The sequence below is a fragment of the Scheffersomyces coipomensis genome (assembly GCF_036884675.1).
Source record: "Scheffersomyces coipomensis strain NRRL Y-17651 chromosome Unknown DFJ63scaffold_6, whole genome shotgun sequence".
In the NCBI taxonomy this organism is placed as follows: Eukaryota; Fungi; Ascomycota; class Pichiomycetes; order Serinales; family Debaryomycetaceae; genus Scheffersomyces; species Scheffersomyces coipomensis.
The window spans coordinates 560,360-576,559 of NW_027042897.1; the positions used below are offsets into that span (position 1 = coordinate 560,360).

The following is a 16,200-nucleotide window of genomic DNA, read 5'->3' on the forward strand; positions in this document are numbered from 1 at the left end:
AGACTTCTGTCTTTTTGCAATCATTTCTATACCAAAAATATCAATTTCCTGCATATACCTCTATTTACAAATTTTGCACATTTTTGTAAACAATCGTTTATAGAGTGAAAGAAAAAAAAAATAACAACAGAGATCAGAACTGGTGTTGTCAAACCAGATCTGTATCAGTTCAAAGGGGTATATATATAGGAGGAGTTGTCTAATACAGGGTCAATTGGATACACGATGCTGGATAATGTCAAGAATAAAGAAATAAGGAGGAAAAGGGCGGTGTCAGAGGTGCCACTGGAGTCGTTGATTCCATCACATATACTAGATCAAGCATCACAACGAATATTCATCATTTCATTGTTTATATTGATACAGAGTTGGAAACTCTATGATATTATACTATTGAAGTCTAACCTACTGGTGGATGTAGGACCAACCATTGGATCATTGAGTAATTTCTCATTGGTGTTGAAATATGCCATTATTGATGGTCTTTTCTTATGGATTCTTCCTATATTTAATATTCCTTATTTATCCTTTTCACCATTCATAACATTAATATTCACTATACTATTGAATGGATTCACTTTATTCCTTGTCAGTGACTTGGGGGTATTACTCATTAGTACTTTCATACTTCCAGTTTGGAATGCTATTTCTCGTGATAGTGAATTAACTATTGTGGGTGATAGAATCGATACTAATAGAGTCATAGACTTGGATTCTCATTTTAAAGGGAGGTTAACTATTAATTATCTTCCAGATTCATCAGCTAAGATGAATCCATTCCATTTGGATAAGATTTGTCTTGATAAAGGTACTCATACCATAGATATTCCAATCGAATTCAATACCACCACCAACATAGGACTTATTCAAATCCAACATACTAATCCTAAAAATGAAATCAAATACATCAACTATACTGGTAACTCATTATCAAAGCTTTTGAAAAAAGATTTAACCCATTTAACCCAATATAAAGATTATAAAAATTCTGATAATATCTTTTATTTAGAATTCCCAATCCATGAAGCAGGGCTCTATAAAATCAAACAAGTCACAGATGCAAAGAACATCAACATAAGGACATACAAATCGGAATTATTGATCCCTAATTGCCCATCAGCTCAATTTTTCTATCCAAAACTATATGATCAAGAAAAGAATTATCAATGTATATCAAAGAAATCATCCGATTTAAGAATTCAAGTTCCATTGGTTGAGTATCATGGTGTTACACCAGGTAATTTGAAATTAGTTTCTCGTATCAATGGTAAACCATATAAGAATTTCAATTTATCTATTGGAGAAAAGTATTCTGAGTTTAATAATAAAGATTTAAGTTGGTTGAATTCAGTTTCACTCATACGGAATAGTCTTGAACAAGAACTCTTAAAAGATAAAAGTATCATAAATAACGCAGGTGAAGGAATACTTGAATTCCAATTAATTCAAGCTTCTGATTCCTTGGGTCATACCAAAAGATATAATCCTGAATCTAAAGATAGAGATGTATGGTTTGATTTTACATTAAGGAAAGCATCAGTGTTTGGAATTCAAGATAGAAATCCTCATGCAGAATTAATCATTGGATCAAAGAAAGTATTACATTTCACCGGAATTGAATCCCTTAAAGAATCTGATTTTCCAGTTACAATTTCCGTTTCTTATAATAACAAGAATAATAATATATTATCAGCCGATATTTCAAAGACATTTTCAAAACTTCAAGATTTGGCATCTGGTATTGAAGTAGATAAAGAAGGAACTTATCAACTTGTGAATGCTAGTACAAGATTTTGTGAGGCTGAGATTGCTCAAACGAATACTGTTACCTTAAAATTGGCCCAACCACCAAATGTTGAAATTAATGCTACCCCATTAGTGGATAAATGTTTAGGTACAACAGGTTATGAATTCACCTTTGATTTAGTTGGTAAACCACCATTTTATATCCAATATCAAGTCTATCAAAACCAATCAAACGGTATACTTAGGCCAGTACATAATGAAAGAGGTTCTACCGTAAGAGTTATTGAGACAATGAATCCTAAACATGATTTCAAGTTCAGACCTCCTCAAGAAGGTAATTATGTTGTGGTGTTTAATAATCTTAAGGATACTAATTATCGTCAACATCCAGTTACTTTGGAAAAGAGTTATCTGACTTATTTCCAAAAAGTTTCAAAAGTATCATTGGGAGGATCAAGAGATTACAAGACTTGTTTTGGTGATTCGGTCAAGATTCCCTTAAAATTTGAAGGAAACGGTCCATTCTCATTCAATTATGATATAGTTGATGTACAATCAAGACAGAAATTAATCCCAACAGTTGAAATTAAAGATGTGAATGCTTATGAAATTGCCATTCCTGAATCACTTAGTGGTAAATCATATGAAATCAAATTAATCAAAGCTGAAGATAAATTCTCATGTCCTGCTACAGTAGATAGGAATGAGAGGGTTGTGGTTCATTCTCGTGCCTCAGTTCCTCATATTCAAATTGATAAAAGTGCCGAATCATATGTGATTGTCGAAGGCGATCACGTTGACATACCATTAGTATTACAATCATCGGCTGCTTCAAGAAATGATAAATTAGAATTCAAGGTTGTTCAAGATGGTAAAGTTAAAAAGAAGGTTACTTCAATTACCAAATCACTTTATGCTGATGAAGCCGGTGTTTACTCATTAGTATCATTCATCAATGATGGTTGTCCTGGTGTAGTCAGTGCCTTAGAGAAGACAGTTACGATCTCATACCATAACAAACCTAATTTAACCATGCATAGTGATAATGTTCTCAAACAACACCTGGATGAATCCACTCTTCATTTAGCCTCAGTATGTAAAGGATGTAAAAACCCATTAAAATTGAAATTAGAAGGGGTAAAACCATTTGTGGTTGATTATGAAATCAAACTTCCTAGTGGGAAAATCGAAGCTGGTTCAATGAATGTGGAAAATAATGAAGTAATAATTAATTTACCAACTAGAGAAGTTGGTAGATATGAACATACATTCATTGGAGTTTATGATAATTTATATACTAAACATAAGAGTGGTTCCAGAAAACAAAAACGTCAAGTTGTACTTTATGATACGAATCCATTACCCCAAGTTAAATTTGATGAAGATAATAGATCGGTTCAAGTATGTGAAAATAAACTTAATCAATTGGAAAAAGCTACTGCTAAGATTCCTATCATTACGTCAGGTCAGTATCCATTTACTGTCAATGCCGTATTAAAACATGAACAAACTGGTAGAGAAGAGAATATTGTATTTAAGGATGTTCAAGAGCCATTCCTTCATATTTATGGCAGTGGTGATTCATTTGGTCTTGGTGAACATGTGTTGACTATTAATTCAGTGGTTGATGGAAATGGATGTAAGTCTGAAGGTCAATTATCACTGAATTATTTTGTTATTGTTATCACCGAATTACCTTCTATCAATCATGCTGCCATTGAAAAAGTGGTTAAGAGAGATTATTGTGTGGGAGATCATATTTCGTATGAATTAACTGGGGTACCTCCATTTACTGTGTTTTATAATTTCAATGATAGACAACAAAAAGCTAATGTCGATCATCATTTCCTGAGATTAGCTTCCAAGCCTGGAATTCTCTCCATTGATTCAGTTCAAGATTCATCAGCTACTAAATGTGTAGCCAATTTCACTGGTACTGCGAAGGGAGAAGATTTAAAACTTATAGTTCATGAATTACCATCTGTTGAAGTGAATAAAGGTGATCATATTATTGAAGACTTACATGAGGGAGATCAAACTGAAATTATATTTACATTCATTGGAGTTCCACCATTCAGACTTACATATGTAAGAAAAGTTGATACTGAAGTATCCAGGGGTAAAAAGGTCACCTCATCAGATAATACCAAACAGAAGGTGGTTGAAAAACACGTTCTTGAAGATATTAATGATTATGAAGTTATCATAAAGGCTAGTCTTGAAGGTACCTATGAAGCTATTGAAGTTCAAGATGCATTCTGTACTGCCAAACGTCATAACTACTAGATACATAGAGTTCAAAAAAATAAAGTATGTTTAACTTTAGGTTAGACAGTGTAATATAAGTAAATCAAAAGTAATTATTTAGCTGGCTGATTTATCAAACTTTGTAGTATATATTTCTTCAATAGCCTTAGCTAACTCTAGATCTAACTCTGTGACGTGATTCTCCTCATCATGAGTAGTTAACTTGATATCGATTTTGTTATAGGTCGTTTCAATGGTGGGATGATGTCTGAGTTCATCAGCAGTTTTGGCTACTTCATTTAAGAACTTCCAAGTGGTCTTAAACGTTTTCAATTGATACTTTGCTGTAAGATAGCTAGACCCATTGTTGGTTGCCAACGGCTGTAGACTCCATCGATTGGTCTTTCCCAAACTATTTATCACCTTTAGTTGCTCCAACACAACCTTTGATCCTAATAACTTTGACATTAGATACAATAATCCACTCACTTGATATGACCTGATGGTGGTGGTTGATATTTTGGTGAAGATCAAAAAATAAATGCGCGGTACGATTTTTCCAAATTTTGTGTTTACACAAAAGTCACTGGCAAGTACCAACCAACAGAGGCTGGTGATATCTTAACCGGTAACTACAAACGACGTCAACCATTACTTCGATCGATTGATCCAACAAGTAGATAGATCTGTGGGTTGTATTACAAGAAGGTAGGTGGCTGATATGGTATCTGCACTTTATATCCTTCATTGGCCTGATTCGGATCTGGAGGTTCTTCATAGCGAGTTATTACTTCAACGAAGGTATCAGAATGATATACCGAATGATTCGAAAGTATTGAGTAACTTTGATACGTTGTATAAGAAGTTACAACCTCATGAAAGGACTCCATTCTTGTTTTATCATGGTATCAATTATGTTTATATACGAGGAGATCATGATATAATTCTATTGGTGGTTGCATCTAAGAACATTAATGCTATGCTGATAGTAGTGTTCTTAAAGAGATTCTACGAGGTTTTATTCAATTACTTATGTCAATCAACTACAGTTTCAAAGGATAAAGAAGAAGAAAAGATCTTACATTCTAAATTGGATAAGGATAAGATCTTAGATAATGTCAATTTGATCTTTGAATTATTAGATGAATGTTTGGATTTTGGGATTATTCAAATCACAGATTATAATATATTAAAAGAGTTTATCAAAGTTGAAGCCAATCTACCGAAATTATCATCATCGAATGTGGATGATTCTGATGAAGAAGAAGAATCATCTCATATCAACAAATCAAAATCAAAATCAACTAAAATCGTCAAATCACCATCAACAGCCAATAATAAAGATATAAAATCAACTCATAATCAAGCTATACGAACAGATGTGATAGAAGAACAACATGACGCAACCAGTCATATTAATAGTGCCATTCTAAGGACATATTCTCTGGCAATAAATTGGAGACCAAAAGGAATCTTTTATCCTAAAAATGAAGTTTATATCGATATCATTGAACATTGTGAATTCATGTATGATTTAGAAACTGATATCATCAGGCGAAATGATATTTATGGTACTTGTGAAGTTAAATCATACTTATCTGGAATGCCAGTTTGTAAATTAGGTTTCAATGAAAGAAATATGTCACGAATTCAGAATGATGAGTATGATGATGAACATGAGGAACAGGAAGAAATCCCAGAGAACCAGTTAAAACCAGAAAGGAACGAAGTTGATGATGACGAAGATGAGGAGGAGGAAGAAGAGGTTACCATCACAGAACCAGAGGAAGAACAAGAAAAATCGAAATCCAATGTTGTACAAGAAAAGAGATTTCATATACCGATTAGAGATATTCAATTCCATCAATGTATCGAATTAGCCACTATTTATCGAGATAGTTTAGTTACATTCATACCTCCAGATGATAAATTCACTTTAATGACATATCATGTTGAACAACAAAGACAAAAGAGAAAATTACCCTTAATCATGATTAAACCTACCTTTCGAATCATACAACATTCCAATAAATTACAAATTCTTTGTGTTTTAAATACAAATTTTAAAAGACGACTTGTTTGTAAAGATATTATAGTTAAAATTCCTATTGATCCTCATATTTTTGATATTAATACTGATTTTAAAACTGAATCATTGAAATTTAAAGCTGAAATGGGAGAAGTAAGTTATAAAATTGATTCATCCGAATTATGTTGGATGATTGATAATATTCATGGAAAGAAATCAGTTCGGATGATGGCTGAATTAGGTTTAATTGGTAGCGAAAGTATAACCATGCAATTAATAGAACAATTCATACAGAACAGACATACAACTATCAACGGAGAAAAGTCAAATGGTGGAGGTGGGGGAGACAAAGCGGTACCGGAGAATAATGATCATGATGATACCATCGAAGAATTAGATAAGTTTTATGGAGTTCATGGTCAGTCATCCACCGTGCTGGATGATATCAAACGATTATCTAAATTAAGATACGATTATAATGAAATCCAAGTTAATTTCAATATACCAATGCTAAGTTACTCCGGTTTAAAATTAACTTATCTAAGTATTGAAGAAGATCAATTGAAATATACTTGTTTCCCGTGGGTAAGATACCTCACAAAATCTCGAAAACGAAATTTAAATAACGCAGTAAATACGATAGAGAATGGAAAATCTGGGGATATTAATAAATTAAATAATAGTGTTAATGAAGACTATCGATTTAAACTTGGTAAGAGTTGTTTCCAATTATTGAAATAACCATTTATAGTTAAGTACACACAGCCATAACAAAATAGCATAATTACACATACCTTAATTTTTTTTTCTATTGTTGTTGGATAAACTTTCCTAATCGGGATGCGATTTCCTGCGTCGGTCTCTCCACCAAAATAATTGGCGGATCTTATCTTATCAAAGCAGAGATATTTTCACTATAAACTGAAAAGTTTTCAACCCTTTATTAAAATGGATTATTTTGCTGTTATTGGGTGGTTTTTTAAGTTAATTTATGGGTTGAAAATCAGTCGATACTTTGAATTACTTTGTCACCGTATTGGTTTAATTAGTGGTGTTTTATGAAAATGCCTCCAGCCAAACTGGAAGGTTCATCCCAACCTGCACCAAATGGTTCTAATGACAATAAATCAGTAGGTGATACTAATTCAACCAATAGTTCATCAGCTGGTCCAGCTATAGTCAAACAGAAAATCACCAAATCAAGAAACGGTTGCTTGACATGTAAAAAGAAAAGATTAAAGTGTGATGAAACTAAACCAGCTTGTTTGAATTGTCAAAAGAAGAATATCGAATGTGGTGGATATGCTACTAATTTCAAATGGCGATCATTCAATGATGCAGGTTCAGATTATTCAGGAGGAGGAGGAGGAGTGATGTTAATGAGTAATTCAAGTCAAAGTAGTTTGAATTCAATGACCCCTGTATCTTCATCAGCAAGTCCTGCTAATAATAAAATCATCAATTCAACATCATTAAATTCAAATAATGATAATGATTCAATAACTATGGAAAAGTCGTCTTCAACAACTTCATCAACATCATCACGAAAAAGAAAATATTCCACTACAGAAGAAGATAAATCATCTAAAGATTCATTCAGAAAACATTTAGAGCTTGCATCAATATCGATGACAGGAAAATCTATGAAGGACATTAAAATTGAAAACGATTTAATTTCAAAGGGCTTAAACCCTCAAAGTTATAAACGCAAAAGTATTACCAATTTAACCGAAAGAGAAGTTTGGAATAAGCCTACTAATGCAAAATTAAAAAGAAGTGGAAGTGACTCAAGACGTAAATCAGAAGATGAAAATAATTCCCAAAGATCATATAGTATAAATAGTTCAGGCATACCCCCGGAAGTTTTCACCATAAGAGAAGATGCAAAAGTTAACCGTTTAGAGTCATTAGCAGATGTGGCGGTGGATGAAATTAAACGCTCCCCCTCAGTAGTATCCAAGGAAATATATACAAGAGGTAATAATAATCTAAGCCCTTTCAATCAAATTCCATTTTCACCTAATTTTACTGACTTTATGAGACATGAAGATAATAAGACCAAAGAAGAATTCGATATAAATTTAACTCCATCCCTCTCTGCAATTATAAACTTTGCTGTTAATATGGATGAATCTGGTGCTATTGATTCTAAACTTATAAAATTTCCTATGGATGGTCCTTTAAGTCCTATGAATTTAAATAATCCTTCTCAATCAGATTCCAACTATCATCAAAATAATTTCCAAAATAATCCTAATCATATAACAAATAGTAATCATGATGCACAAACTCATTCTCAAACAAGAAGTGAAACTTCCGAACCATCATCATCAACCAGTGATTTCGATTCATTAACCAAGATATCGATGATGAGTGATTCAGGAACTCCATTTTCCTTACCTCAACAAACACCAGTACCTGATAGTGGACCATCTCATCGATCGTTAATGAAAACATCTGAACAAGAACAAATCATTCATCTTTATTCTCAATATACTTGTTCAATCATGTCGATTAAAAATGGAGCTCATGAGAATCCATGGAGAAGCATGATTGTACCGTTGGCATCCAAATATAATTGTCTTTTCAATTCCATAGCATGTATGACATTGTTTCATTTGGCTGGTAGTTCCCAATTCTCCGATACTATTGGTGATTTAAGAGCCAAGGGGTATATGTATATGAAACGATGTATTTTAGAATTAGCTAGTGGATTATCCCGCATGAATAGTAATGGCGATTCTGAATCAGTTTATGAATTACCAGCTGATATTGCATTGACAACATGTTTGAATTTAGCTGTTAGTGAATCATGGGATACTCATATTACTAGTGGTATTGCTCATTTAAAAGGGGCTAAAAGTATGATTCAAAAAGTATTAACATTATTAAGAGATCAACAACAAATGATCCATACTAAGAAACCGACTTCTAAAAAGATTGAAATGGATAGTCCTAATGGTGAAACTACTGATTTTGCTCATCTGGAATTAATTAAAAGTAAACGAATTGATTTAAAACGAAAATTAGTATTGGTAGAAGAAGCTGAATGGGATTCAATGTTTAATGAAAAGTCTGATTTTTCTAAAATGTTTGATAAAGGAACTACAAATAATTCAATTCCTATTCCTAAAAGTTTACAATTTTTATTCAATATTTGGATTTATTTTGAAGTTTTGGCTCAAATGACTACTGATACAAATTATGATGATAAAGGCATCGATTTAGTAGCTACCATCACCACCATGTTACAATCAGCGCAAAAGCAACGTGATGAAGAGAAATCCAATCAATTACAACATATTGCCAATGCTGCTGCTAATGCTAATGAAACTAGTGATTTACAAAGTGAATCTGCTTCTAGTGTTAAATCTGATGTACCAACTGAACTGAGTTTTGCCGCTAGTATGGGAGGAATTAATGATGCCAGATTTAATTTCTTTGATAATTTTGAAACTTTCAGTTATAATACCGATTATATTGATCCATTATTAGGATGTGGACAATCATTGTTTCTGATAATGGGGAAAGTTGCCAATTTAATTGCTAAGATTAGAAAAATCAAACGTAATGAGAAATGGAAAGGTAATGGTCGTAATTCATTAACTACCATCACATTAGCTACCGAATTAAAACGTCAATTGATCGAATGGAAACCCACCATCACGGCAGAAATGATTAATCAAGCAGGAATGTATGAAGATAATACCAATCGCAGTATGTGGGATATTCCCTCATGTATTGCTACGGCTGAAGCTTATAGATTTGCAACGTTACTTTATTTACATCAAGCTGTACCTGAAATCCCATCGAGTGGATCCCATCAATTAGCGGAAAAGATTTTCATTTTATTAGCTTCTATTCCTACCAATTCAGATTTACATACGATTCTTATCTTCCCGTTATTAGTAAGTTCATGTGAAGCCGAAGCGGGTGAGGAACGAGAATGGTGTGAAGATCGTTGGTCATTATTATCCCAAAAGTTATGGATTGGGAATATTGATAGAGCTTTTGAAGTTGTTAAAGAAGTTTGGAAACGTAAAAATGAATATATTCAAAAGATGAAATCAGATGTTCGTAATAATTCTGGTAATAATGCTGGTGGAAGTGGAAGTGGGAGATCAAAGGGTAATGAAGATGAAGAATTGAGAAATATCTCTGTTCAAATCAGCGGATTAATGGCCGTGATCAATAATGATCAAAATGCCACCCCGATAGATGATATTAAAGGAGGTATTACTTCGAGATTACATTGGAGTACAGTGATGAAAGAATGGGGATGGGAAGTGTTATTAGGATAACTAGTTGTAAGCTTGTTTATAAACCTTGTAATTTGTTCAAAAAAATAAAAATGAATCTTATAGAGTGTACAATTTATATTATAATCGATGTAGAACCATTGGTTAAGAAGCCGTTGGTCCTGTCATAATTTTTTTTTCTTTTTGCAATCTGAGTCAATTTCTGGATGAGCGGAATAATCAACGCGCAATACATAAATTGATAAGATCAAATTCAATTTCCAGTTGACACCAGTGCTTCTTCTTCTTCTTCTTCTTCTTCTTCTTGGCAAGAGTTATAGAAATGAATAGAGGAGTATTACAGACTTTCAGAAGTCTAAGATGTACTCCATGGACTCACATTAGACGAAACATATCCCATCAAACCAATCAAGACACATTAATGTCCAATCCATTTTCCATTCAAAATCTTCAAATGATAAGAGAATCAGAATCGAAATTTAGGATACCAAATTTCATATCATTTGATGGGTTTGATACGTTATATAGTCCTCGAGAATCTGTTCCTTTACAATATTTCAAAATCAGTCTGGAAGAATTCGGAATCCTGAAATCATTACAAAGTATTGAATCTGAATTTGGTACAGTTTACAAACAATTATCCCACCAATTTCCTAATTATGGAAAGGGAAGTGAAGAGATTCAAGATACGGGAGCATGGTGGCTGGAATTGATTATTCGATTATATGATCTTGATAGAAGTGATCCTAAGACAAAATTGATATGTGATCGATTACTTGAACATTTTAGTGGTAAAGAAGCTTATCAAGTATATGATGATGTTATACCTACGTTAACTAAATTGAAATTATTTGGGATTAAATTGGTATTATCAAGTAATTCCGATGAAAGAGTTCGATTAATCCTTGATAATTTAGGATTACTGAAATTTTTTGAACTGGATGATATTTTCTTATCATATGAATTAGAAACTAGTAAGCCGAATCGATTATTTTTTGATAAAGTAAGTGAACTGATATTTCAAGCTAATTATGAATTCTCGTTAAAGAGTAATAATGAAGTTAAGATTCAGTATTTAGAGAATTGTTGGCATGTTGGAGATAATTATGATGAAGATTTTCTTGGAGCCATTAGATCAGGATGGAATGGGATTCTATTAGATAGACACTATACTAGTGATTTCTTTAAACATAACCCAAATAAGAAGAAAAGTTATGATGGATGTTTTACAGAAAAGTCATTAGATGATCGAGATACTTCAAGTAATGATTATATGATTGTTGCTAATAATAGAATAGTACTTACAAGGTTAAGTCAATTATTAGATATATTTGAGCTTAGTTTAGAAACCAAATAAGGCTTTACAGGTAGATTAGTCATGAAGTAATATATATAAAGTAATGATCATAAATAGTGTTTTGTGGTGAAATTTATGGTTTATGCCTAGACTATGATATCATCATCATTATTGTCAAGGACGAGGCTAAGTACTATTTATGTTTACAGTTTCTTTATATAGTAGGGATTAGTTTTACTAATATTTTATAAAATATATCTCTATCCCACATTATCCCTTTCAATTCAATCTGACCATTTGAACACATTTCACTTACACATTCCCTCTTATCAATCCCAATTATCATCATTTACACATCTTTAACCAACAGTTCAGTTCGTAAATTTTAAATTGGGGTTCATACACCGAAAATAAATAATTAGAGATCGTGACGCCGTTGTATACAGGATCTGTTAACCATTACACAAAAACTAAAAAAAGAAAAAAGAAACAAACAAACAACACACCGCTCACTCACTCACTCACTTACACACCCCTCCTAGAAAAAAAAGTTTAACAGGGATCAAAAAGTCCATTACGGTGAAACTTCCATTAGATATAACAACTGTTTAACGAAAGGTTCATCCAATCAGAACAAGATTAGATAGCAGTTCATATAGCTAGTAAGTATATCATATCACTTCCATTCGTTGTTCAATCAATCAATCAATCAATTCCCCCAGGAACTAAACGTTACAGATCTGGCAATACTCATACTCATCATCAAATTGATCTGACTGTCTGCGCTGTGCCTATTTCATTTACAGCCAACCAACAAATAATCATCAATACATCAGACAATCTCCCTATATTCAATCAATCAATCAATTAAGTAAGTAGTACCTTAGTCTCATTCATATAGTCATATCATATCATATCATATCATATCATATACAATCAATCAATATGCTTCATCTAATAGTATATTTCCTTATTCAATGTTTAATCGTTGTTAATGGATTACTGTTGGATATCAATGATCGTGATTCCATCTGTGCTGCAGCCAAGGCCATCTCCGATGGTGAATGGAATTATTATGAAGGTCTTAAATACGGTGGTGTGGTTGGTATGTTTGCTGCTCCTAATTATTGGTGGAATGCTGGTGAAGCCTTTGGTGGTTTATTAGATTATTTCTCTTATTGTGATCCAACTAATGAAACTTTAGAATCTTTGATTTATGATGGTATGTATCATCAAGCTGGTGCTGGTTTCAATTATATTCCTTCAAATCAATCCATGACTGAAGGTAATGATGATCAAGGGGTTTGGGGTATGGCCATTATGCAAGCTGTAGAAAGAAATTTCACTAATCCTCCTGATCATTCTTGGTTATCCATGACTCAAGCCGTTTATAATACTATGAATGCAAGATGGGATAATACCACTTGTGATGGTGGATTAAGATGGCAAATTTTCACTTGGAATTCTGGTTATGATTATAAAAATTCCATTGCTAATGGTTGTCTTTTCCATCTTGCGGCAAGATTAGCAAGATATCTTGGTAATGATACTTATGTTGAAACTGCTGAAAAAGTTTGGGATTGGATGTATGGTGTTGGTTTCATGGTTAGTAAAGGTGATGAATTTATTCTTTATGATGGGGCTGATATTTCGGCTAATTGTACTGATTTAACTACTTATCAATGGTCTTATACTTATGGTATCATGTTATCGGGTTGTGCTTACTTATATGATTATACTGGTGATGATGTTTGGTTAGAAAGATCAAATGATTTATTAACTGCTTCTGGTCAATTCTTTAATAATAGTATCATGTATGAAATGCAATGTGCTCCATCCAACAATTGTAATAATGATCAAAGATCTTTCCGTTCATTATTTGCCAGATCATTAGGTTTAACTTCAGTATTGGTCAATTCTACTGCAGAAACTATAAGTGGTTGGATTGATACAAGTTCAGTAGCTGCTGCTCAATCATGTTCAGGTGGTTCCGATGGAATTACCTGTGGTTTCAATTGGGCCGTCAATGGTTGGGATGGTGTTTATGGTTTAGGTGAACAACAATCTGCTTTAGAAACCGTCTTGGCTTTATTAACTGAAATGCCATTAACTGCTTCAACTGGTGGTACATCTATAAGTGATGTTAATGCTGGTCTTAATACTGGTGATACTATTAATACAAATCTCATTACAATCTCAACCAGAGATAAAGCTGGTGCTGGTGTTTTAACAGCAGTGGTTCTTGGTGTAATCTTAGCTGCCGGTGTATGGATGGTACTATAGATTGTTAGTTTGTCCAGTACATGCTGACGTTTTCCCTTCCCCTTTCCTTTCCTTTCCTTACTTTTTTTATACACATATATATATTTATCCTATTCCTAACCTCCTATTTATAGTGGTGTTTCTTCTTCTATAACTATTACTTTAAAAAACATTATGTTTATGTACTTTTACCTTTTTTAAAAATATACTTCACAATACTTTTTTAACCGCGCTATCACTTCCACATTTAGAAAAAAAACCTCTAACCATCGCAATTAGATAACCCAATTAATTTCCAACTTTAATTATACAGACCTTATTAAACAACAACATTAACAAGAAGGAACTTCTACCATCATGGTGTTATTCCCAATCATAAATAAATTCGCTAACCCGAATAATCCTACTGGTTTACCCGGTGGGAAAAGAAGACGATTATTCATTCCTCCTTCAACTCAATTCCCATTATTCTTATATGGGGAAGGTGATGATCAAAGATCTTTCCTATCATTGATCGAGACTAGTTCAAGTGTCGCTGATGAAGAGGATGTGAGTGATGCTGCTAGTGTGAGTACGTCTCGATCGTTACCGTCTACGTTAAACTCAGTCCAGAATAATGATGATCAAGAATCATTTCATAGTTGGTTATTAGAAGAACATCAAAGACGATATCTGGCTTTATCAGGGGATGAAGATGAAGATGATGAAAATAATATCGTAAGAGCATTGGAGGAAAGACGAAAGAAGAAGAAATCAAGAAGAAGAAGTTCAGATAGACATAATAATCGTCGTCGTCATTCAGAAGTATCGGTATTATCATCATTATTAGAAGATGAACAAGAAGATTTCGCTACTTTAAAAACATCATATACTCAAGAATTCAAAACTATAGTAAGGTATTCCATTCCATTAGTGATAACGTTCTTATTGGAGCATTTCTTTTCTATTGTATGTTTATTAGTCGTGGGTCATTTAGGTAAGAATGAATTAGCAGCTGTTTCTTTAGCCACTATGACATCTACCATTACATTCGCCATATTCGAAGGTATAGCTACTTCATTGGATACATTATGTCCTCAAGCTTATGGAGCAGGTAATTATGAATTAATGAGTATTTATGTTCAAAGATGTACGGTATTCAGTCTTATGGTATATATCCCCTGTGGATTATTTTGGTGGAATTCATCAGTGGTTTTAAAATATGTCATTGAAAGTGAAATCGTATTGAAATTAACTAATCAATTCTTAAGAATCTTATGTTTTGGAGCTCCAGCTTATATATTTTTTGAAAATAGTAAACGATTCTTACAAGCCCAAGGTATTTTTGAAGCTGGAACTGGTATTTTATTCGTCAGTGCTCCAATCAATATCTTCTTATCATATTTCCTTGTTTGGAATCCTACTTATGGAATTGGTTTTAACGGTGCTCCCATCGCAACTGTAATTAATTTCTGGATGATGAGTATCTTATTAACCTTTTATGTTAAATTCATCGATGGTAATAAATGTTGGTTTGGATTAGCCACATTCAAAGATATTTTCCAAAAATGGGGTCAATTATCTCAATTAGCTATCCCTGGTATTGTCATGTTAGAATCGGAATACTTAGCTTATGAAATCATGACTTTATTCGCATCATATTTCGGAACTACGGAATTAGCTGCTCAAAGTACAGTTAGTAGTATTGCTTCATTAGCTTATATGGTTCCATTTTCTGTTGGTATTGCCTCATCCACGAGAATTGCTAATTTTATTGGTGGTCAAAATATCGAAGGTGGTATAAAAGCTACTAGAGTTGCATTATGTTTAGCAGTATGTGTGGCATGTCTTAATTGTATTACTTTATTCACATTCAAACGTCAAATTGCTAAATTATTCTCTCAAGATGAAGAAGTTATTAGTCTTGTGGTTAAATTATTTAATCCCTTAGTATCAATCATTCAAATTTTTGATGGTATAGCATGTGTTGCCAGTGGGATATTAAGAGCTCAAGGATCACAAAAGATCGGTGGTATTATTAATTTCGTAGCTTATTATGCATTCGCTATACCATTAGCTTTAGTATTAAGTAAAATGGGAGGCTTGAAATTGATTGGATTATGGATTGGTATTGGAAGTGGTATGATTGTGATTGGGATCACTGAGATTATGGTCATTTTATTCAGTGATTGGGAACAAATTATCATTAAGGCAGGATTATTGAATGAATTTGGTGAAGATGATGTGGATGATGAAGACGATGATGATGATCGTCGTGGAAGGTATAGAAATTAATGGCATCTTATGAACTAGACTAATTGTATAATATATATACTTTAATAAAACTGCATTGTATATCTATTCTTTTTGTATGGTGAGAA

General features: G+C 32.9%; 7 protein-coding genes across 7 annotated transcripts; 6 read left to right on the forward strand and 1 right to left on the reverse strand. All coding sequences in view use genetic code 12, as the record gives it.

Moving 5' to 3' along the window:
- The first annotated feature begins 1 nt into the window (after position 1).
- On the forward strand, positions 2-4,071 carry POM152 (Pom152p). The gene has a single exon (XM_064904099.1). The coding sequence runs from the start codon at positions 226-228 to the stop codon at positions 4,030-4,032; it is 3,807 nt and encodes a 1,268-aa protein (XP_064760436.1). The 5' UTR covers positions 2-225; the 3' UTR covers positions 4,033-4,071.
- On the reverse strand, positions 4,072-4,588 carry PHHB (4a-hydroxytetrahydrobiopterin dehydratase). The gene has a single exon (XM_064904106.1). It carries the CDS (start codon positions 4,459-4,461, stop codon positions 4,111-4,113), a length of 351 nt encoding a protein of 116 aa, XP_064760437.1. The 5' UTR covers positions 4,462-4,588; the 3' UTR covers positions 4,072-4,110.
- Positions 4,589-4,714: 126 nt separating this feature from the next.
- On the forward strand, positions 4,715-6,763 carry DFJ63DRAFT_314862 (uncharacterized protein; the record flags this gene model as incomplete). Its single annotated transcript, XM_064906442.1, has 1 exon — positions 4,715-6,763. One exon carries the CDS (start codon positions 4,715-4,717, stop codon positions 6,761-6,763), a length of 2,049 nt encoding a protein of 682 aa, XP_064760438.1.
- A 323-nt stretch (positions 6,764-7,086) lies between these two features.
- ZCF9 (Zcf9p) lies at positions 7,087-10,323 on the forward strand (the record flags this gene model as incomplete). The annotated part of the gene is made up of 4 exons (XM_064905227.1): positions 7,087-7,363; positions 7,592-8,158; positions 8,405-9,358; positions 9,437-10,323. The coding sequence occupies 4 exons, from the start codon at positions 7,087-7,089 to the stop codon at positions 10,321-10,323; spliced, it is 2,685 nt and encodes an 894-aa protein (XP_064760439.1).
- A 280-nt stretch (positions 10,324-10,603) lies between these two features.
- Positions 10,604-11,638, forward strand: DFJ63DRAFT_336981 (uncharacterized protein; the record flags this gene model as incomplete). The annotated part of the gene is made up of 1 exon (XM_064908458.1): positions 10,604-11,638. One exon carries the CDS (start codon positions 10,604-10,606, stop codon positions 11,636-11,638), a length of 1,035 nt encoding a protein of 344 aa, XP_064760440.1.
- A 442-nt stretch (positions 11,639-12,080) lies between these two features.
- DFG5 (putative mannan endo-1,6-alpha-mannosidase) lies at positions 12,081-14,029 on the forward strand. The gene has a single exon (XM_064904107.1). The coding sequence runs from the start codon at positions 12,524-12,526 to the stop codon at positions 13,859-13,861; it is 1,338 nt and encodes a 445-aa protein (XP_064760441.1). The 5' UTR covers positions 12,081-12,523; the 3' UTR covers positions 13,862-14,029.
- Positions 14,030-14,197: 168 nt separating this feature from the next.
- Positions 14,198-16,114, forward strand: DFJ63DRAFT_314866 (uncharacterized protein; the record flags this gene model as incomplete). The annotated part of the gene is made up of 1 exon (XM_064906443.1): positions 14,198-16,114. One exon carries the CDS (start codon positions 14,198-14,200, stop codon positions 16,112-16,114), a length of 1,917 nt encoding a protein of 638 aa, XP_064760442.1.
- Positions 16,115-16,200: the final 86 nt, after the last annotated feature.